This window comes from Rosa rugosa, chromosome 5 (genome assembly GCF_958449725.1).
Source record: "Rosa rugosa chromosome 5, drRosRugo1.1, whole genome shotgun sequence".
Lineage (NCBI taxonomy): Eukaryota > Viridiplantae > Streptophyta > Magnoliopsida > Rosales > Rosaceae > Rosa > Rosa rugosa.
In genome coordinates, this window is record NC_084824.1 from 12,983,493 (window position 1) to 13,005,207 (window position 21,715).

Here is a 21,715-nt window from a genome sequence, read left to right on the forward strand (position 1 = left end):
ATCAACTTTTTCTAACATGACCATGTTATATATCAAAACGCTCGTATGGATGCATAGATCATCGCCTAGATAATGAAAACTCGAAATATGGTCTGATGCGCCGCCACAAGCGGTGGTCAGTGGGCGGTCAACGCCAGTCAACCACCTCCGATGGCAAAGTGACCAACTACAAACTGGTTCAAAATGAAAGGGTGATCGACTTCCATACCTGGAGCTAAGCCTGGTTCGGCCTAGATCGTCCTAGATCAAGCGTTGAAGTTGGATTAATCTGGTGCGTCTGATCAGATTCCAGATTGAATCAGGGACGTCGAAATCTTCAACTCGTGATCTTTCACTCCACACTCCAAATCGTCAAGCAAGGAGGATATGAGGATGATCAGGGGAAGGAGGAGATCACAAAAATGGGGAGGATCGGCCCGTGCAACACCGGCACGGCCAAGATCCGATCGGGTCAAAAGCTTGGCTCTGGGGGGCTTCGATCCAGGGATAGAGACAGCGGCGGGGCAAGGAGACACCAGAGGGAGGCTGTGCGTGCGACGGCGAGCTCAAGGAAGGCCGGGTCCGGGGCCAGAGGAGGCTGGAGGACCACCGTTTGGCCGGGTCGGGTCAGTCGGAACCCGAGGGTTCTGAAGGTTTTCGATCGAGAGAGAGAGAGAATCCGGGGGACTATTCCGCAAAAACAGAAAAGTTTCGTCCTTAATGAAAAATAAAATCAGAAAATTCCCTATTTATAGAAAATTCCCAATTTTCAAAAATTCATAACTTAATCATACGAACTCCGAATAATGCGTTCCACATGTCCACAAACTCGTATCGACGAGCTCTACAACTTTCATGAAGGAAGTTTTCCCAAATTTTGAACGTATAAAAAGTCAACTTTGTTGACCCCCTAAAAACGTTCGTTTTCGAAAATAAAATCGTTCGAACTAATTCCACAACTTCTCCAAGCTTCGTACTCGCTCCTACTATCGTGAAATCATTTCTAAAAATCCATGGAATTTAATTTGGATTTTTCGGGGTATTACAATTCAATTAAGATTTAAAATTATCCATTCAAATATGCATATATTCAAAAGTATACGGATTTTTAAGGATTTCATTAAATGCTGGATTTTGGAGGATTTTATAGTGCTTTTTATACATATCAAAACTCAAAAACAATCCAACCACTTCCCAAGAGATTTTGATGGATTCTTTCTTACTCAAAAAATGAAGAAACTCTTCACCAAAAAAAAAAACAAAAAAGAAGAAGAAGAAGAAGAAGAAGTAACTCTCTCAATAGGTGACACTCATCTATTTTGTCTCAGACCTATCTTCCCACTATCCTCCTCTGCCTCTGCCTCTGCTCTCATCTAATAATTTTTTTATTTTTATCACTATAGCTCTGGAAGCCTTAATCCTTCTAGCTAATTAATCAAACCCGAAGCCGGGTGCCGATATATATTCATCTAAAGCCAAAATAGACCATTACATATACACATGTTTCTTTTGTAAATTAGATATGAAATAAATTATGCCATTAGTTTACTACTTTATTTTTTGTGTAATATTTTGGTTGATTAGTTTTCTCTTATTATTCATATATCATTATACACAACATAAAGAATGATAGATTGCCATATATATATACATACATACAGGCATTCTCTGCTAAGGATATCCTTAACATAAAGAATGATAGATTGTCAAAATATAGAAATCCGTACTACTGTAAGCTAAGTTCAGGACCTCCTTAGCATAGAAGGACTGTATGTGTGTGTGTGTGTGTGTATACTTTTTTGTCACTGATATAGTATTATAGTTGGATCCATACATCCATTGCTTTTAAAGAAGAAGAAAAAAAAATAGCCTACCAAAAACATCATAAGGACTTGTAAAATCTAAACAAATACCAGTAAATCAATTCATTAGAATCAATCAGAGTCCGTATAGAATTTAAACAATCCGTGAATTAAGTAAATTCATAGATTATAAAAACTCAAACAAAATCTTTTAAAATCTGAATTGAATACACCCCCCTAATTAACTGATAAGTTATGTATCTATGCATTCACTGATAAGTTATACATATTCGGAGGAGAGCTGAGGGTGTTCATATCAGTACTAATCACATGTGCATTCTGCAAAGACTTCACCAAGGAAACTTTGTGTTCGGCATCCATACATAAAATCTGAAGAAAAAAAAAAAGGAATTATTCAAGGGTTTCATATCGATCAGAATAAAGTGAAAGGAGGCCCTGAATGTATGATTTTTCCTTGAGCTCTGGATGCCTCACTTATAAATAGGAATGGTAACTGCTTAATGCAATCTCAAGGGCAAATGCTGTGATGGACCATAATCACAAAATTAGTTGAGGGTTTGGTAACGCAAGAAACATCTGTGAAGAAAGATTAATGAATGCCAAGATGGTGGTGGCGGATTGCTGCCTGTTTAGATGCCCAGAAAGTTGGGTGCCTAAAGTAGTTTCTATTGGGCCTGGGTCTCTATTGTGTGGGCTCGAGATTTGCTTTAGTTTGCCATTCTGGCTAAGGTTCTTAGGCCCAATCACTTTTGGGCTTAAATTTGGGATTCCGGGGAAGCTCCCTCTGCGCAGTGTGGTCCTGGTTACTCTCGGAATATGTTAGGACGGATTTCTTCTATACCCCTAACATCGTCTTGGTTACTTTGGTTACTAGTGCTCATTCCTAGGGTAATTACATTTATGTTGCTGTATAGCAGCCTATCATGGCCTGATATTGACATGGCCCTTGCTAGTAGTTCATGACTCATGACTTGTAATTACCTACATTTGGTTATTAATGGCTTGACGTCCTTCTCAACTTTTTGTAAACTTTGCTTCGATATATATTACTCACTTATCAAATTGACTTGCACAGATTATATAAGATTAAAACTCGACTCTTTAGAGAGATCAAGACGGATGAATAATATATATCAAAGCAATAATAAAAATGTTCTTCCAACGTTGCAAATTAATCTTTTTTATTATCAATAGTAATGATTCTTGTCCAGCCGTCCAGGACTATCGTTGATCCTCCAGGTGAGTGCTTTACGGCAGAGAATGAGCCATAGCCAATGTTATGACTGATATTTCATAACATGTTTACCAGTTTTCCGGAAATGGGATGATGAATTTGTTGTACTTCCATGCAAACATTGCTCTATAGTTAAGCAAACATATCAGTTGATGAGGGCGGCCCGAGATTAAAGTTTCTCCTAGCTCACACAAGAGAATGTCAATATTAAAATATATTGTACTCTGAAGTCTAAAGTTTGGTTTTTAGATGCAAGTTCACCCCCACTTGCTATTTATGAACCATCACTTTACATTTTAAATCTTTAATAATGTGACATTAGAATTCGTTAATCGTAAGTACAATAATTTTACTTTATAATGATAATTTCACTTTATTAATAATGTGACATTAGAATTGGGTTGACGAATTTCACTATTAATAATGTGACAATTCGTCAACCCAAGATGACCAATTACTCCGGAGACTCTCCGGTGGTGCATCCATACAAACCCCAACACTCGAATACCTTAAAGCATCCAACACCGGTAACAAATACTAATCGGGTCACCGCACCCATATATGGTTATATGCTAACCTGCTAGGTAGCAAATAAATACGAATTGGGGTTGAGTTGCGTTAGTCTGTTAGAGACCTTGACCAAATAATATGGTTCCATTTCTGTTGCTTTGTACATTGATGGGCAAAAGGGGTTGTTGCAAAACCTTCAATTTTTCACAATTGTAAACACAAGAAATTGAGTGAGACCGTTATACAGAAAATTTCTATCACATCTAGGATTTCGATACACCAAACCACTACTCAACCCAATCACTGTTTTATTCATGCTTGCCATATTGCAGCTTTCATAAAGAAATAAAGAAACAAAAAAAATGATCTATATGTGCAACTTGCTGATTTACTTCTCTGCAAGGAGTCAAATAACATATTGCTTTGCATTCAATACTAATTTGCTGCATTATCTCAGTAAGAAGAACATAGAAGCGCCCTAAGATGAGGCACTTGCATGTAATGCTACCAGAGAAGCATAAGTGCCATCCTTGATATTAATCAAAGTCTCATGCTTTCCTTTCTCTGCAATGACCCCATTCTTTACCACTGCTATCAAATCTGCACTTCTGATTGTCGATAACCGATGAGCAACCACCACTGTTGTTCGATCCACCATTACTCTGTCCAATGCGTCTTGAACGACTCGTTCAGACTCAGCATCAAGTGCACTGGTGGCCTCATCTAGGAGTAATATCTTTGGCGCCTTCATAATAGCTCGTGCAATTGCCACCCTCTGTTTCTGTCCACCTGACATTTGGACCCCCCGCTCTCCTACTACTGTATCGTAACCCTGCATCAATTTCCAAAAATTAACATCAACATTCTGAATATGTATTCCATCTCTAATATACTAGATATAACTGATGTGACAAACTTTGTTACATCGACACATAGGCATGATGATATAATCCTATAAAATGTGAATTTCTATCAACTAGTCCTTCTCATTTATGCAGCACAACATTATAGCGTTCTGCAGTCAAAAGAAATTGAGATTGAAACGTGTTGTTTCAGTACTTACCCGTTGTAAGCTACTGATGAACTTGTGGGCATTTGCCAATTCTGCTGCAGCTATAATTTCAGCTTCGGTTGCATTCCCATCCTTTCCATATGCAATGTTGGCTCGGATAGTGTCATTAAACAGCAGAGGCTCTTGGCTCACCAGCCCCATTTGCTGTCTCAACCACTTCAATTGTAGCTTTTGGATTTCGATTCCATCTAATGTAATGTGACCTGAATCAGGGTCATAAAATCTCTGCAACAATGAGATCACTGTCGACTTCCCACTACCACTTTCTCCAACCAAAGCAACCGTCTGAAATATATAACTCAAATAGTAAGTTCCACAAATATAAGTTACAGAGGTCCAACTCTTATGTATTGCATGGAAATGGATAATGAAATAGTACACTAAGTTACCTTGCCATGACGAATGGTCAAGCAAAGATCCTGGAAGATTGGCACGTTGGGTCTAGTTGGATACTTGAAGCTGACATGGCGTAGTTCAATATCTCCCTTCACATTTTCTCTTGTAGTTCCAGAGTCGTCACTAGAGTCTATTTTTGACTTGCCGTCAAGAATTGCAAATATGGAAGAAGCAGAACTCTTTCCTTTACTTATATCAGGGGCTAGGGAGCTCGACTGAGATATTCCAACAGCTGTCATAGTGAGAGCAAAGAAAACCTGTAGACCAGGAGAGAAAATTTTTAATTGTGAACTGAATATGCTAATAAAATTCAATCGACTGAATGTCTTAGCCGATTCTGATCTCCTGCTTATGCAGATCACGTAAAGCAAAGATTTGTATCATAAAGCAAAAGAGCTTACCCGAAACACGTCAGAAAATTCTGTCTTGCCTGCTGCAACAAGTCGGGCTCCAGCGTAGAAACTGCAGGCATACACAGAAAATAGGAAAAAGAACGATAGCCCAAAACCAATTCCGCTAACTAAGCCTTGTCTTATCCCATTTTTAATAGGACCTTCACATTTTTTCTGGTACAGTTCCATCACCTTCTCTTCAGCACAAAAGGAAGCAATTGTTCTAATACTCCCCACAGCATCATTGGCTACTTGGCTTGCGTCCTCGTACATTTTCTGCAACCATATAGTACTTGAGTATTGATAAAAAGGACTACTCTTAAACATATTAATAAAAATATCTATGGTTAGATAGCTAGATGATTAACTTCTTCAATAACTTTCCACTTATTGGAGAGCATTACCTTTGCATCTGCACTGAACCCTTTCATTAACTTGACTTGAAAATATCCACTTAGTCCTAACAAAGGCAGCAGGACAAGAATTATAAGAGCCAATTGCCAATTTGCTACGAAAGCAATAACTAGGCCGGCAACTGCAGTTGCTAAATTCTGAACCAATAAACCTAGAGCATCTCCAACCAACCCTCTTAGAGAAGCCGCATCTGTAGAAAGCCTTGCCCCAATTGCACCACTTGAATGATCAGACTCATCAAACCAACCTACGTCCATGTAAACCACCTTCTCAAAGCACTTTGATCGAACTCTTCTTATCAACTTACATCCAGCCACACCAAAAAGGTATGCTCTTGATGGTTGTGCCAAGAATGATGCAACTCCAAGAACAACAAAGATTAATGCCCAAAACTTTGAATCCTTACTCAGTTGGTCAGGTGGCTCAAAGAAGGTCTTGATTACACTAGATATTAGTATCCCAAAAACAGGTAAGATCACCCCGTTGGCTGCTGCAGCTAAAGTACCAAGAAGCAGCACTGGGATCTCTGGCTTGTTCAGGGCAGCTAGCCGGCCAAGTGAGACTTCTGGACGCCCTTTAGATGATGCTGGAGCATGAGTATCAGGTTCAGCAGGATTTGTTTCAAGGATGCCGATTGCAGTAGGTGCACCACCATATGAGATTGAGAATGAGTGACGACTACTATTTGCTCTTCCAGATGATCCACGGCTCATGGATCTTAATAAAGAAAATCTTTGACTTGACTGTCTCCGAGAATCGGAAGAAATATCTGGCCTATCCTGATCATTTACACCAGTCTGTTCTGACACAGTTCTGGTTTCTTGTAATCTTATAAGCTGGCTATATGCTCCCTCAGGATCCTTAACTAGCTCGGAATGTGGTCCTGTTCAGTTAAAAGGATCAGTATCAGCAGTAGTCATTTATTAACATTGACAGCATGTTTAACTACTGACAGTAATATTAAGCATGAAAATGGCTGACAAGAATACTATTAGCATATCGATTACCTTGTTCAACAATTGTTCCTCGATGTATGACAGCAATGGTATCAGCATTCCTTACTGTGCTCAAGCGATGGGCTACTATGACAGTAGTCCGGTTAACCATAATTCTATCCAGTGCCTCCTGCACAACTCTCTCAGATTCTGCGTCAAGAGCACTTGTGGCTTCATCTAGAAGTAGAATTCTTGGGTTTTTTAGAATTGCTCGAGCTATAGCAACTCTCTGCTTTTGGCCCCCAGATAGTTGAGTTCCATGCTCACCCACCATTGTATCTAGTCCCTAAATGAACAATTCAGAAAAACCACAAATCAGAACAAAGCAATTGAAAGCGTTGAGCTCAATTCCATATTTAAAGTAACAATATATAAGTTGTCTGAGTAAGCTTAAATCCTGGTGGAATCCAACAGAGAAAACAAAAAAGAATTATAATAGAATAGAGGAGAGTATAAATTAAAGTTGAGTTTTAACCTGAGGAAGTTTGTCTATGAATTTAGCAGCATTGGCAAGCTCAGCAGCAGCCCTTATCTCTTCAGTAGTTGCACCATCCTTCCCATAGCCAATATTATCTCTAATGCTGCAAGTAAACAATACAGGTTCCTGGCTGACAAGACCTATTTTCTGTCTGATCCATTTCAGCTGGAACTCTTTGAGATTGACACCGTCAATAAGAACTTCACCAGCCTGTGGGTCATAAAATCTCTCAATCAAACTGATTACAGTCGATTTACCACTTCCGCTCTCTCCTACCAAAGCTGCAGTTGCACCACTAGGTATTGTGAGAGAAAATCCACGGAATATATGTTCATCTGGTCTTGCAGGATAACTAAAATGAATATCCCTCAGTTCTATGTCTCCTTTAATATCTTGTAATTGCTTCCCTTTAGTATCAGAAGCATCTATCTCCGGGTTTCTGCTAATTGTCTCAAACATCTTGTAAGCTGCAGCTTTCCCAGAAGCAAATGCGGCCAAGCATGGAGATGTCTGCCCAAGAGACCTGAAATTTATCAAGGAAATGTTTAAATATCCTGATCATCAAGATGTCTCAAACATCATGCATGTCGTGAATTTTTAGAAAGTGAAACTTACAAGGAGCCGGTCAACACAGCAAAAATTACATTCATGACATCTCCTCCTTTATATCCCTTTTCAAGTATCATTTTTCCGCCATACCATATAGCCAAAGCATAACTACAGAAGATAATAAGCATAACTGAACCGATACCCAACCCAGATGCCAAACCCTCTTGCACACCAGACTTGTAAGCTTTAGTTATAGAGTTGTTGTACTTAGTTATAGCTTGTTTCTCCCCTGTAAATGATGCAACCTGCACAAGGAATGCCCATCTGCATTAGTTCAGTACAGAAAGAATAATACTTCTTGTACTTGAGAAAGGCTGCTTACAGTTCTTATTGAACCAATTGTCTGCTCAACCACAGTTGCTCCCGCTGAATAAGCAGCTTGTCCACGAGATGCCAACTTTGATATGATGATGCTCATGGCAGCACCAGAGATGACAAGAGCGGGGATAGAAGAAAGCATGACCAGGGTAAGAAGCCATCCCTTCACAAAGGCTATGATAAAGCCTCCAAAGAATGTTGCGACTAACTGGATACAAGTTCCTACCTGCAATAAGAGAGTGAAAGAAATGATGAAGGGTTTCACAAAAAGTGGCAATAACTTGAGGCTTTTTTTGTGTCATGTAAATACATACCTTCTCTCCCATGGCCTCCTGAATGAGCACAGTATCACCTGACATCCTCCCAATAATTTCTCCAGTGTTAGTTTCTTTATCAAAAAAGCTTACATCTTGCCTCAATATTGTTTTCAAGTATAAACATCTTATTCTCGCAGCCTGTCTCTCTCCGGTGATCATCCAACAAGACATCTCTGGAACATAGCAAGTCCGAGTACATCAGTTTCTATTGACCAAGTGTTCAAGACTATTTATAACTGAGGTATCAAGTTTTGTGTACTCACGTAGAAATGAAGCAGCTGCGGCTCCCAAAGCCAAGTAGACATACTTTAGAGCCACCTGAAGATATGGAACTGACCAAATTAGCTTTGATTAATCCAGTTAGTAACAGTTACATGTAGCAGTTTTAGTCACAAGTTCTTACCTTAGACACTGTGTCAACCACTTTATTGGAATTCCCAGATTCTCCAAAAGAATTAATCACATCTCCCATGATTATGGTCATTAGAGGCATACACACTCCATTTCCGATAGCGCCAATCGTACCAACCGACATTAACAAGTAATCCATGGAATCAGCAAATGAGAAGAGCTTGAAAAAGGGTACTGCCTTGGTGCCACCCTCCTTGCTCTTGCTTGCATCTTCCTTGTTACTACTACTTTCCGGTCCATTCTGGGATTCCGGCACTGCTGATTGACTTTTCGACGCGGCAGCTTCCTCTCTGATCACATGATCTCCATCCAAAGGATTCTCCTGATCACCCATATCTTTCACAGCAGAAGTTGAGTTGCTTATACTTGACAGCAAGCACTTCAAAGAAATAAACTTGCTGCTGTTGTTTGACAACAAGCAACACAGAGAACTTGATTTATAAGATCAGAGCTGCAAGAAACACATTTTTTTAATTTGAATTAGCAAACCAGACTACTTTTGCTTTTCTGGGTAACAAATTGCCAAACCAACTAACCAAAGAACATATGCCTACTGCTCTTTCTAATAGAATACAATACAGAGTACATTCATCATTAAGAAAAATACAAAACTCATGTATTCCAATATTCCTGTTTTCTGTGTGTGAGTTTTGTGCACGTGTCAGCTAGAACTCAGGACAAGGAAGCAGAAAACCGCAGTCGAAGCAAATAGTCCAAAATAGAATATATGAATGCATATGGATTCAAGAAACAGAGGAATAACAAAAAAGCAATGGCTCCAATCAATCAAAAATGCTGGGAATAATCTTTACAACCAAACCAGAGGATTTGATGGTTCACAAAAGGAATCAAATAAAAAAAAATACAAAGAGAAAAGAAACCAAGTGGGGACTGTGGAAGTTTCATGCATGCTAAGCTAGGCAATTCCACAAACATTTGATATGCTTATAACGCAAACACCACCAAAGATCGAAAAAGAGAGTCCTCAGGAATCAAGATTACCACTGCTTGGCGAAATGGGTCGATGAATTTGGTTGTGTTTTTCAGCAAGAACGTTGCTTTATATATGAGCCAAGCAAAGTCTGCCTACTACCACCTACAAGGAGTCGGACTCATGATTTAGTCAGACACTCTATTTATCCAAGAAAACAATAACAAAAACAAAAATGGGTGATAATCTGAAAAGGAATACAATTCAAACAAAAATGGGTGATAATATGAAAAGTGATGCAATTCTAGTCCTCTGCATCTCTTGCTTTCTTGCTTGGCGGAGAAGAAAAATCCTGGGGTTGAATATCTTTTTGTTTCTTTGACTAAAGAAAAAGCTGGCGTCATTTGGGTTTGACACTGTTTTGGCATTTTGGCTTGTTGCAAATGCAATGCATGCCTCATTATTCGGTGACGGTTTTTCAATTGTACTCGATCACAGTGACCCACCCTACCTTCACTTTGCTTTTTGATAAAACAAAAGTGAGTGCTGCGCTGCAGAAATTACTCAAATTAGGGTGGATTAGAGGAACAGGGAAATCGTCTTCGTCACATATTCATTAGAAAATTACTTCATATTCGTCACATATTGTATATTAGAGTGTAATTATTGTCCTCTTTTGGGTTTTGAGGGTGTGATTATTGTCCTTTGTTAGTTAGAATCCTAACATCTTTTGTGGGTGGATGATAGCTCTAGGCTATGCGTGAAGTTCATAATGGTAGGTATCTTTTGTGGGTGGAAGGTAGCTCAAGGCCCTTCATAATAATTAAATTCTTGGAGGTTTGCTTAAATATATGCAAGTAATTAGGCGATAATTCGTGGTATTTAAAGACTCAAACACTGTACCAAGCGTGGAGCCATATATAGAAATCTAGAATTGATGGTAAGTTAATAGGTTTAATGAAGAAATTATTATACAGTTTTAGATATGATTAAATAGGCATAATTGTCAAAATATCCCATAAATTTGGCAGTAATTGTCACCCTAAACTTACAATTGCAGAAGTTTACCTCCTGAACTTGACAAAATCTGTCAATTTACACCCTCTCAAAAGAGCATCGGTACAATTGGATGTGGGTTATCCAAGTTTTATTTTTATTTGTCATTTTTCTAATGTGGGATATTTCCTCTCCAACAAACCTAGACATGCCCAGGCTAATCGGGGCGGCTGGCCACCATGTAGAGGAATTTTCAATACAGTGTATAGATATCAAAAACATAAGTAGGAGTCTGGACCCCCACTCTAATATAAGTCCGCCACTGCAGATGTTATAAGTTTTATTTTTATTTGTCACTTTTCTAATGTGAGATTTTTTCTCTCCAACAAACCTAGGCGCCGCCCAGACTAATCGGCACGGCCACTGCCTAGAGAAATTTTTAGAACAATATATAGAGCTTAAAAACATTAGTAGGAGTCTAAACCCCCACCCTAAGGTAAATCCGCCACTGCACATGTGCTATTTCTTTTTGTACCATGAAGTAGTTACTTGGTTTAATGAATATAGAGAGGAACATTGGCTGTAGTTGCAGTGTGGAAATGATAACAAGAAATTAAAGTCATATTACGAAAAAGTCACAAGAAAGTTTAATTGCGTTACATCACTTTATGGTGTAAATTGTAATATAATGTTTGATAATTCGTAGTATATAAAGAATGGAACACTCTTTTCAAAAAAAAAAAAAAAAATGGAACACTCTTCCAAGCATGGAGCCAAAGAAATCTTAAAAGTGATGGTTCACTAATAAGATGGAGAGGCCGCATAAGTAAATTGTAATTGCACTATGGAAATGATAATTGAAAGACAAAAAAAACTGTATTATGAAAAAGTGACAAGAGGCTTTAATAGCAATATATATTATTGTAACTTTCGGTATATGATAGTTTTTTTTTTTTTGATCAAAATGTTTCATTAATCAAATAACGGATTACATCAAGGAGCTATATAGTGACCTCATTAAACTCACCACAAACCGGTTGAGAAGAGTACCACACTTCAACTACCTGGTTGGTATATGATAGTTTAGTCAAAATAAATCACATCATAAGCTTTTTTCTTTTTTCTTTTTTTGATCTAGAAATCACATCATAGTTAAGAGGACTAATTTATACTTTATCATTTTTCTTTCTGACCAAGTTACTTGGTTTACCACCTAGTTATGGACTTATGGTGTGCGTACATATCTCCATCATGGAACCTACATTGATATTAGGGTCTTTTTTTTCCTTTTTTTTATTATTTCATAATGCTATGGTCCTTTGATAAACTGTGTGATTGGCAAAACGATTAGGTAAATTGGGTGGAATATCGGGGTGTAGAGCTAGTGTGTATAGTCTATACAACTCGTAAAACCGCAGGATACGTTATTCAACCGGCTTTACTATGTCAAGCAAGAGGATATGTATTATACGTATGCAGACAATTAAGCATGCTGATTCGATTAAGCAATTTCGCCCTACGGTTTTATTTTCGTTTTAGATGATTTCTTTTGTTTTGGAAGGCAGGATGATGTCTGTCATTCCTCATCAGTAGTACTTTACTTCTGGATGGTGCAAGATATGTCATCTCCTCTTACTTGTATTTTCCTTTACTTTTAATAAATATTTTTCCTCGCATTTGCGAGGTTTGATTAAAAAAAAAAAGGATTCATAGAATAAGAATCTTAGCTAGTATATGTTGGACTTATGTTCATAATTTAGGCAATTTTGCTGTATTAATATCTTTCATATGTCGATGGTATGATTAGATTAGAATATACATAGAAGAAAAACCATGGAATGCGACCGGTAGTTGCTAGCAAAATACACAAAACACTGCTGTAGTTATGACACGAGGGCTTGTATATATAAAATACTTATATGTTTGACGTTATGAAAAATACGTGATGATCAAGCAAATGGAATTTAAAAGTTTCAAACCACGACAAGTCTGCAACTAAAATTAGGGCAGGTCAGATATGGCTTTAATTATAATATTGGTATGCACATAATTCCTTTCGGAAATGTTGGTCTCGATGTGCAGCCAAAGTTAGATGATGAAGGAGCTCCAGGAATAATTTACAACTTAAACAAAAGAGAAAGAATGGATCTGATATCACTCATGACATTGCCATCTTCTCAGCTAATTGGGTTTTTCTGTTGGATTAGTCTTGGAATGTTTGTTTATTGGGTTAATTGGTTATTTAATGAAAAGGACTATCGGGCAGCTCACCCTGCAAGTTCAGAAAAGTGACAACCTAGCTGGTTATTATAATATGGCTTAGGGTCATCTAATACTGTTTTATGATCAAACAGTTTGCTAACATATATGAACGTACGTGTGTTTGGAAAATTCTAAATGGACATCCTCCTCATTTGTTTAGTGAACTCTTGTCTTAAGAACTACCCGTTTGAATTAAGTTTGGAATTTTCGTAATGCTTAGTGCTTAAGTATCAGAGTTTCAAACACTCTTCATATAATACTAACATAACAATACAAAATGTCAGATTATTTAACAGATCAATAACGAATTTTGCCAAAACTTAATATAATGAAAACAATTGCTCGCTTCTGTCTAGCTTGCTAGTTTACTTCATAATTAAGATTCATATATAAATGTTGTTAGTCTCCATTTTGGTATACGCATGTATTGTATATCATTATCCCACGTGATATATATATTGACAATCTAGATGGGTCTCCTTCTCGAAGGCCAATGGCCTTCTCATTTGCATCTTCTTGGTCCTTTTTCATTATCCCACTGAAAATATCGATCAGTTGCATGCAATGCATGATTGAAAATGATGTTATAAACCCTAAAACCAACCCATCACTGTGCCAGCCACCAATATTTCTAGATTTCCAGCTAGCTTTGACTGCTTTGAAGAAAGGTCGTTTGTTCAAATTTGGATACTTGCTTGGGTCAGTGGGTGGGAACGTAAGCAGCAAGAAAAGCAAGCAAATCTATGTCGATGGATTTTGTTCATACTTCACTGTCAGATTAATAATCAACGGCCCGACTAAAATATAATGATGGGCCTTAAATTCTTTTGTCGGGCCTTGATTAGCACAGAACGTTTAATTCTTGGGTTTACCAATTTTTCTCGAGTCCGGTCTATATGCTTGTGGGGGTGGGGGAATCTGATATCAAATCACATTTGATAAACTCACATTAAACTCACATTATTTCGTTTACAATACTAAAATAGAATAGTTCAATTTAGAGATAGATGAGTTCCGTGCATTAGTATACTAACTTTGTGACAACTCTATTTGTGTATTGAACTAAGTCTATTTAGTATATCGATACGTGACCACATGTGGTCGAATTGGTAAGAGCCTCCAAGTGTGGAACTCCCACACTCGGGTTCGAATCCCGCCAACGCTTATTGGAGTTAAGTTCCAATATATTCTTCACTCCTAGTTACTCTCGGAATATGTTAGGACGAATTTCTTCTATACCCCTAACATCGTCTTGGTTACTTTAGTTACTAGTGCTTATTCCTAGGGTAATTAAATTAAGGTTGTTGTATGATAGCCTATCATGGCTTGATATTGACATGGCCTTTGCGAGCAGGTCATGACTTGTAATTACCTACCTTTGGTTATTAATGGCTTGCCGTCCTTCTCGACTCTTTATAAACTTTGCTTCGATATATATTACTCACTTATCAAATTGACATGCACAGATTATATCAGATTAAAACTCGACTCTTTAGAGAGATCAAGACGGATGAATAATATATATCAAAGCAATATATAATAATAATGTTTCCAACGTTGCAAATTAATCTTTTTTATTATCAATAGTAATGATTCTTGTCCAGCCGTCCAGGACTATCGTTGATCCTCTAGGTGATCGCTTTACAGCAGGGAATGAGCCATTGCCAATGTTATGACTGATATTTCATAACATGTTTACTAGTTTTCCGGAAATGGGATGATGAATTTGTTGTACTTCCATGCAAACATTGCTCTATAGTTAAGCAAGCACATAGATTGATGAGGGCGGCCCGTGATTAAAGTTTCTCCTAACTCACAGAAGAGAATGTCAATATTAAAGTATGTTGTACACTAAAGTCTAAAGTTTGGTTTTTAGAGGCTAGTTCACTCCACTTGCGAATCATGAACCTTCACTTTACACTTTAAATTTTTAATAATGTAACATCAGAATTCGTTAATCGTGTACAATAATTTTACTTTATAATGGTATTTTCACTTTATTATTCAACCCAAGATGACCCAATTACTCCGGGTCTCCGGTGGCATATCCCATACAAACCTCAACACCCCTGAATACCTAAAAGCAACCAACCCCGGTAACAAATACTAATTGGGTCGCCGCACCCAACCATATGCCTGCTAGTCTGCTAGGTAACAAATACTAATTGGGGTTGAGTTTGTTTGGCTCCAATTTTGTTGCAGCTGGTCAACAGTCTCTTTTCTGTGCGGGCGTGCCAGCACCGTTTGGGTGCGGTCGTTGGGGGTGTCCCTTGACCTGACTTCTTTTGAGCGACTGTAGACGAGGAGAGCACCAACCTCGTCGCAGGATTCTTTGTGCCTCGTGCTGGAGGACTTTGTCTTGTGTCACCAAGTCGATACTTAACGTTGTAGGTTAAGCAGAGCGAAATCACCGGGAAGTAGAGAGAAGTACTTGCTAAAGCGTGACTTTAGCTTGGCTGGGTTGCTAGGGCGTTACCCTTGCTTGGCTGGTTCCGTAACCGTTGTGGTCGCGGTACTACAGTCGGCTCCCGAGGAGACTAGGACCGAAGCATTTTGACAGAGGGTTTGGTGGCACTGATAGTCGGCTCCTGAGGAGACTAGGACTTAGAGTGTGATCACCTATAAGAGAAAGAGAAGGAAAGGAGTTGCTCTTAGAGAGGTTTGCTCTAGAGAGAACTTAGATCATCTTAGAGATGTTTTGATGTATGAATGAGTGAATTGTTCTATGTTGTAGCCTCTATTTATAGGCTACCAAGCAACACTATTTGGCATTTAAACAAATCATAATGGAGCACTTAATGGGATCATGATGGAGCACTTATGAGTTTATGGAGCACTTATGAGTTTATGGAATTGTTAGGTTCAAGCACTTAAACACTAATGGAATGTTAGGTTTAAGCACTTACTGCACCAATTTTGCTGCAGCTATATCTCCACCAAGAATTCAGATTTTGATCATGACTTCTTCATATGAAATGATCCACCATGAATGTAGATTGTTGTGGTAAAATTTCAGAATTTATTTCCATGTGGTTGGGCCGGAAATGCTGCTGGACCTCTTACAGGTCCAGTTTTCCAGTTTTGCTTCTGCAGAAAATTGGACTGATTATTTGAAGGCCTTCCACTCAAAGCTAGCTCTGGCACTCTTCATAAGAAATGATTCTTGGGCTGTCTAGAATGGATCTGCAGAGTTTCAGCTCATTTCGAATTCATTTGGTCAGTCTGCCACCCCTCCTTCCTTGTTTAGCTCGGTTTCTCCTAACCGAAGTAGGAAAATGTGCTATAGTTGACTTTTCATGATTCCATAGTAGGCTTTATTTAGCCTCTAAATATATATATATTTCGAACTTGTCGACAATATATAGCTTGAGCCACTGACATTGGCTCAATTTCTCCAAGACGTGTCTTGTCAAGCCAAAATGCTCATTTTGGGTCCAAACATTGCCCCCCAGACCTCGAAGTCAAAGGTTTTGTCTTGACTGAAGAGGTCTTGAATCAGCACTACTCTTATAATGTTGTTGCTCCAAAGCCATTTGTATTGGCTTGATTGAAATTACTGCTGATTCCATATAGGCCTCTAAATAGGCCATAAAGCTTGAATGCCACAATCTGGATTGCCTTTGTTATGAACTGATGCTTCCTTTGCCAACTTTATTGCCCCCCATGGATCTGGCGAAACTTGGGCAGGTTGTAGGAGATCAAAACTTTAGCGTGCCCCCCATGCGAAGGAGACTGCTTTTGATTGCGAATGAGTATCCTTCTCTTCCTTGGTGGTAGCTTCGCCATGTGTATAGCAACATGTATCTGCCTTGTTCGCGGGCTCTCTGTTGATTTTCTCAAATGTAGGTGTTGAAGCCGCTTTCCTGGCTAGATCAAGGCCTATAGTACTTGGCGAAATAAGATGCAAAATAGCAAACTGTTTGCTGTCATTTAATCCTTCGCGAGTCTTATGTCGAAGAGGATGATTAGATCATGGCTATCGACATCATGACGTGTGACCAGGTGAAACCACCGTATCTGCTACAACTTTAGTATCTACTTCCCGCATCGGTTTTAATCATGTTTTATTTAAAAACTTCAGGCCACTATGTTGGCCCTGCGGTGGTAGGAAAAGGTGGAATATCTTCACTGTCGCCTTAGATGCGATTCTCAAGATGGAATAATGATTCATTAATTATTAACTAGGGCCACTCACTGGCCCAGCTAATAAATTAATCTCCAGAAAGATCTGAGCTATAAATCGAAGTGCAATGGAGAAGTATCTCCGCTATCGCCTTAGATGCGATTCTCAAGATGGAATAATAACTCATTAATTATCAACTAGGGCCACTCACTGGCCCAGCTAATATCTGAGCTATAAATCAAGGTGTAATGGAGAAGTGTTCCTCACAACCCAGAAATGGCATCCAAAAAACCATTCGTTATCGATCAGGCAGATGAAATCACTGAGAAAGCCGCATTCACCTGGCGGACTAACATGAGTGTTCGATGTAGAAGTCAGACCGGAGAGGAGAGAAGTCGACTGATGGGCTTTGGTGGCGGCGATAGTCAAGCGAGTCTGGGTCCCACACCTCGCGATCGTTTGCCAGATGATGCTATGGCCTATTATGCGCTTCCCATCCGCCGTCCCATAGCGGCTCTTCGGCAGGTGCCTGGTGATTTTAGCAGTTGGGGACCAAGGAGGAAAGTGGGCTTCTGGCCTACCGTCGCTCCCGAGGAAAAGGTTTGGTATCAGGAGGTCCGAGCGAGAGATTTGGCCCGATGGGATGCGGTGGGTATCACCCAAACCATCGATCTATGCTTCTGTCTTCCCCATAATACTAGCCCTGCACCGCTAGCCGCCGCTCTTTGCTTCTGGAACACCTCCAGCAATACATTCGACTTCCAGTTTGGGCAGATGAGCATAACTCTGCTGGATGTTCTTACCATCACGGGGTTGCCCATTGACTTTGACCCCTATGTGCATGGTCAGTTTGATGGCATTCAATTTTCTTTGAGAATGGATATGGCTGGTCGAGGGCATCACAGCAGATCCTACCCATTCTGGCGCGACTATTACTGTACCCAGCGTGACCATACAGGAGGTATCGCATTCCTGGAATTCTGGCTTTGCAAATTTATCTTTTGCACTTCTTCCAACAAACCTACTGGGCCCTGGAATTCTCTGGCCACTGCTCTCTACAATGGTATTTGCGTTGGCCTTGGGCAACCTGTATTAGGTGCGTTATATCGCTCCCTTTATAGAGCCGTAATGCACCCCTTCGATACCGAAATTAGTGGTCCCTTCTGGATCCTTGCCTTTTGGCTGCAGATTTATTTCCCTCTCTTCCGTCGCGGTGATATTCCAAAGGAACCTCCAGTTGATTCCCTTTTGGGGAACTGGCTTTGCCGCAACGTAAGGTATCGAGCTCCTCCCTACTATCTTTGCCAGGAGAAGGCATTGACCCTACAGCAATTTAGTGCCATTGACGATCTGCTGAATGAACTTGATGAGGCCCGCCAACGTCAACCGGCCGCGAACGCCCAGGCTCACGACACTCGAGAGGCTTTGAATAGCCTCTCTCGAGAAATGGACATCTCTCGCGGTATTTTAAATGAGCGAACCATCCGCCTGCGGGAATTACAAATCCAAAGGTCCGACTTCAAACTTCGGATCGAGGACCTCCATACCGGTTTAGCCTTTGTTGAAAACGCGATTGCTACAGAAGAAGCCCAACTCGATGAACCTCTGGCTGCTTCTGAAGAAATGGGCTGCAACCTGGCCCATCTCAGAGAACGGGCCACTCAGGCCGAAGCAAGTGCTATTGCGGCGAAACTCCGCGTGGAGGAACTTTGCTTGAAATTGAGCTTTGCGGGCCAATCTCTGTAGGCCCCCTCGAAAACCGTTCGGTCTCCTCACATGCTGTTAATCCCTTCTTTTCCGAGATTTAAGGCATTAATCACTCGTTGAAAAACAACGGTCGTGAGGAGGTAATCTCGTGAAAAGAACAGTTACCTCCTCGAAAACCGTTCGGTTTCCCCACATGCTATTAATCCTCTAATAATAGCTAACTCCTCAAAAACCGCTCCTCACATGCTGCTTAGTCCTTTTTTTCCGAGATTTGGAATTACTAAGCTCGATTTACTGACATCGGTTTTGAAATTGAGCTTCATCCAAGGGTGGGGATTTGCCTGAAGTCCCTATAAATAGTTGTATTTCAGGAAGGGAATACTCACAACAACTTTTCTGAAATATTCGAGAAATGGCCTTTCAATCCTTGCTTCTTTTTCTCCTTCTTCACAAATCTTCCCCTCATGAAATGACCTTTAGCCTCTAAATTTTAGGCTTTATGGCGTAATCTTAAGCCTGAGTTAGGCATCATGGTGTAATCTTAGGCAACCCCTTGTTTCGTCCTTTCTGGAGTCTGTAACAACAATGCCAGGCTTCAGATTGGTTTAGAAACGCGAGGGGGCTCCGAGTGTGGGATCCATGATCATGCGAGATCATCTTTGTCATAATCCTACACACGGAGCGAAACGGAGAAAGGGAGGACGGCCACTCTGAGGTTCGTCTTTCCTCCTCTGTTTCCTTCCTTCTGGACCCGGCCCGTGTTGTGCCCTCCAGATGGAAGGGGCTTTGGTTCTCACCTCCTTCTCCCCTTTTCTCTTCTTGATGGAATCTTGGAGGGATGAGAAGGGCTGGACTCTTTAAAGGAATGGGTTCAAGCCACAGAATGGCTGTTCCTATACTTCACGTCCAACTAATGGTGGTTACCAAGGCTAGAGGGCGTGCAGAGACTCAAGCTGATATTCGGTTCCTTCACTCTTTGCCCCTCCAGGAGATAATGGCGCGGCTCAACCCGGCGTTGGATTCCATAGCTGCTTCCAATTGAGGGGCTTGGAGGCTCCATTTTCTTTCACTGGAGTCTCCCCTTCTCATGGATAATGGCGTTGGCCAAGCCTATGTTGTATTCCTTTGCCGCTTCCATGTAAAGGGGCGCGGCTCAACCCGACGTTGGATTCCATAGCTGCTTCCACTTGAGAAAAGATTCAGAAGATAATCCGAAGATTCCTGTTTTGTATTCTAGCCACTTTTGGCTTTGTAATGAATGTACTGCTTTTGGCCGCAAAGCCACTTTATGAATACAATAATATTTTCTTATCCTGATATCCAAATATTCGTGAGAAGCCAATAATTGTGTCTCGCAAAGCCCCAAATATAGGCCCCTATAGTTGTATATTGAAAATAATATGAACTTTTTTTTTTTTAAAATATGCTCCGCGTCAAAAAAGAGACTCGCGGTGAGGATTTTGAGAAAATATGTATCTTTTGGATCCACTTGCTGGCTCCCAACTCAAAATTCTTAGCGCCAATAATTCCTTCTTTTCCGAGATTTAAGGCACTAATCACTCGTTGAAAAACAACAGTCGTGAAAAATAATCTCGTGAAAAGAACAGTTACCTCCTCGAAAACCGTTCGGTTTCCCCACATGCTATTAATCCTTTAATAATAGCTAACTCCTCAAAAACCGCTCCTCACATGCTGCTAGTCCCTTTTTTCCCGAGATTTGGAATCACTAATCTCGATTTACTGACATCGATTTGACTCCTCTTTGACCGTCCATCCAAGGGTGGATATTTGCATGCCTATATCTTCCTCCACATTATAAACCCAAATTTCCAATCCCGAAATCATTTCATCAACTCGAATATTTCTAACAGCAATCTTTCTTAATTACTCATCATCATCACTCTTCAATTCTTGCATTCTCTCAACCCATCACTAATGGAACCACAAACCCAGCAACCAACCGAGGATGGAGGAAGCAACAAAGCAGCCGGGAGTAGTGCTAACATGCTGCGGGGGCGGAACAGGTGGAATCCCACTACAGATCAGATAAGAATCCTCAAGGAGCTTTTCTACAATAAGGGAGTTAGGTCCCCAACTATAGAGCAGATTCAGAGGATCTGTCTCCAGCTGAAATGGTACGGCAAGATCGAGTTCAAGAACGTCTATTTTTGGTTCGTGAATCAAAGGGCTCGGGAGAAGCGGAAGAAGAGGTCCACTTCGGATGTTCATGTGCCCATGCAAAGTTCAGGGCTTGTTGGTGATGACAATGTTACCAATTCATCTGCACCTGCTTCTGCTTCTTCCGCTGGTGTGATGATTGCTTTTAACGGGCAGATGGGGAACTATGGTGGTTATGGATCCTTGAACATGGAGAAGAGTGCTAGGGATTGTTCAATCTCAGTTGGAGGGGGAACTAGTTCTACTTTCTTTGACATGAATGTAGAACAAACTTTCATGGAACAAAGAGGAGAAGATCACCAGGAGATTGAAACCCTTTCACTGTTTCCCGTGCATGGTGAGGACATCTTTGGCAACATGAAGACTACTTCCGATGGAGGTGGCGGTCACGGTGGTGGCTCTCACATTTCCCTTGAGCTCAACCTTTCCTGCGAGGGCAAAGCTGGAAAAAGTTTCTGGAGCCGCTGACTCGGCTTAGTAGCTTTGCGAGTGAGTGTAGGAACACTTAGAATTGCCCCTTAAGAGTTGTATTTATGACTTTGTTAATAATTTTATATATATATATATATA

General features: G+C 40.1%; 1 protein-coding gene across 2 annotated transcripts; it reads right to left on the reverse strand.

The window, feature by feature from the left end:
- Positions 1 to 3,837: 3,837 nt before the first annotated feature.
- LOC133709340 (ABC transporter B family member 4-like) lies at positions 3,838 to 10,129 on the reverse strand. Of its 2 annotated transcripts, XM_062135052.1 has the most exons (13): positions 9,951 to 10,129; positions 8,941 to 9,399; positions 8,801 to 8,855; positions 8,535 to 8,710; positions 8,225 to 8,446; positions 7,909 to 8,147; positions 7,291 to 7,816; positions 6,828 to 7,101; positions 5,811 to 6,703; positions 5,416 to 5,682; positions 5,008 to 5,271; positions 4,610 to 4,903; positions 3,838 to 4,378 (listed from the first exon to the last, which is right to left on the reverse strand). In XM_062135052.1, exons 2-13 carry the CDS (start codon positions 9,280 to 9,282, stop codon positions 4,025 to 4,027), a joined length of 3,906 nt encoding a protein of 1,301 aa, XP_061991036.1. In that variant the 5' UTR covers positions 9,283 to 9,399; positions 9,951 to 10,129; the 3' UTR covers positions 3,838 to 4,024. The 2 variants fall into 2 exon arrangements, with proteins under 2 accessions (XP_061991036.1, XP_061991037.1); XM_062135053.1 differs by lacking the exon at positions 9,951 to 10,129 and having other exon boundaries at positions 8,801 to 8,869; positions 8,941 to 9,025.
- Between the last annotated feature and the right edge of the window lie 11,586 nt (positions 10,130 to 21,715).

What these genes read in the sequence shown, in the direction of transcription:
- LOC133709340 (XM_062135052.1), bottom strand. Translation starts at nt 9,282, where the DNA reads ATGGGTGATCAGGAGAATCCTTTGGATGGAGATCATGTGATCAGAGAG. An exon ending in AGGAGGCCATGGGAGAGAAG is followed by an intron (nt 8,447 to 8,534) that starts GTATGTATTTAC and finishes CTCTTATTGCAG; the next exon opens with GTAGGAACTTGTATCCAGTT. An exon ending in AGGAACAATTGTTGAACAAG is followed by an intron (nt 6,704 to 6,827) that starts GTAATCGATATG and finishes TTAACTGAACAG; the next exon opens with GACCACATTCCGAGCTAGTT.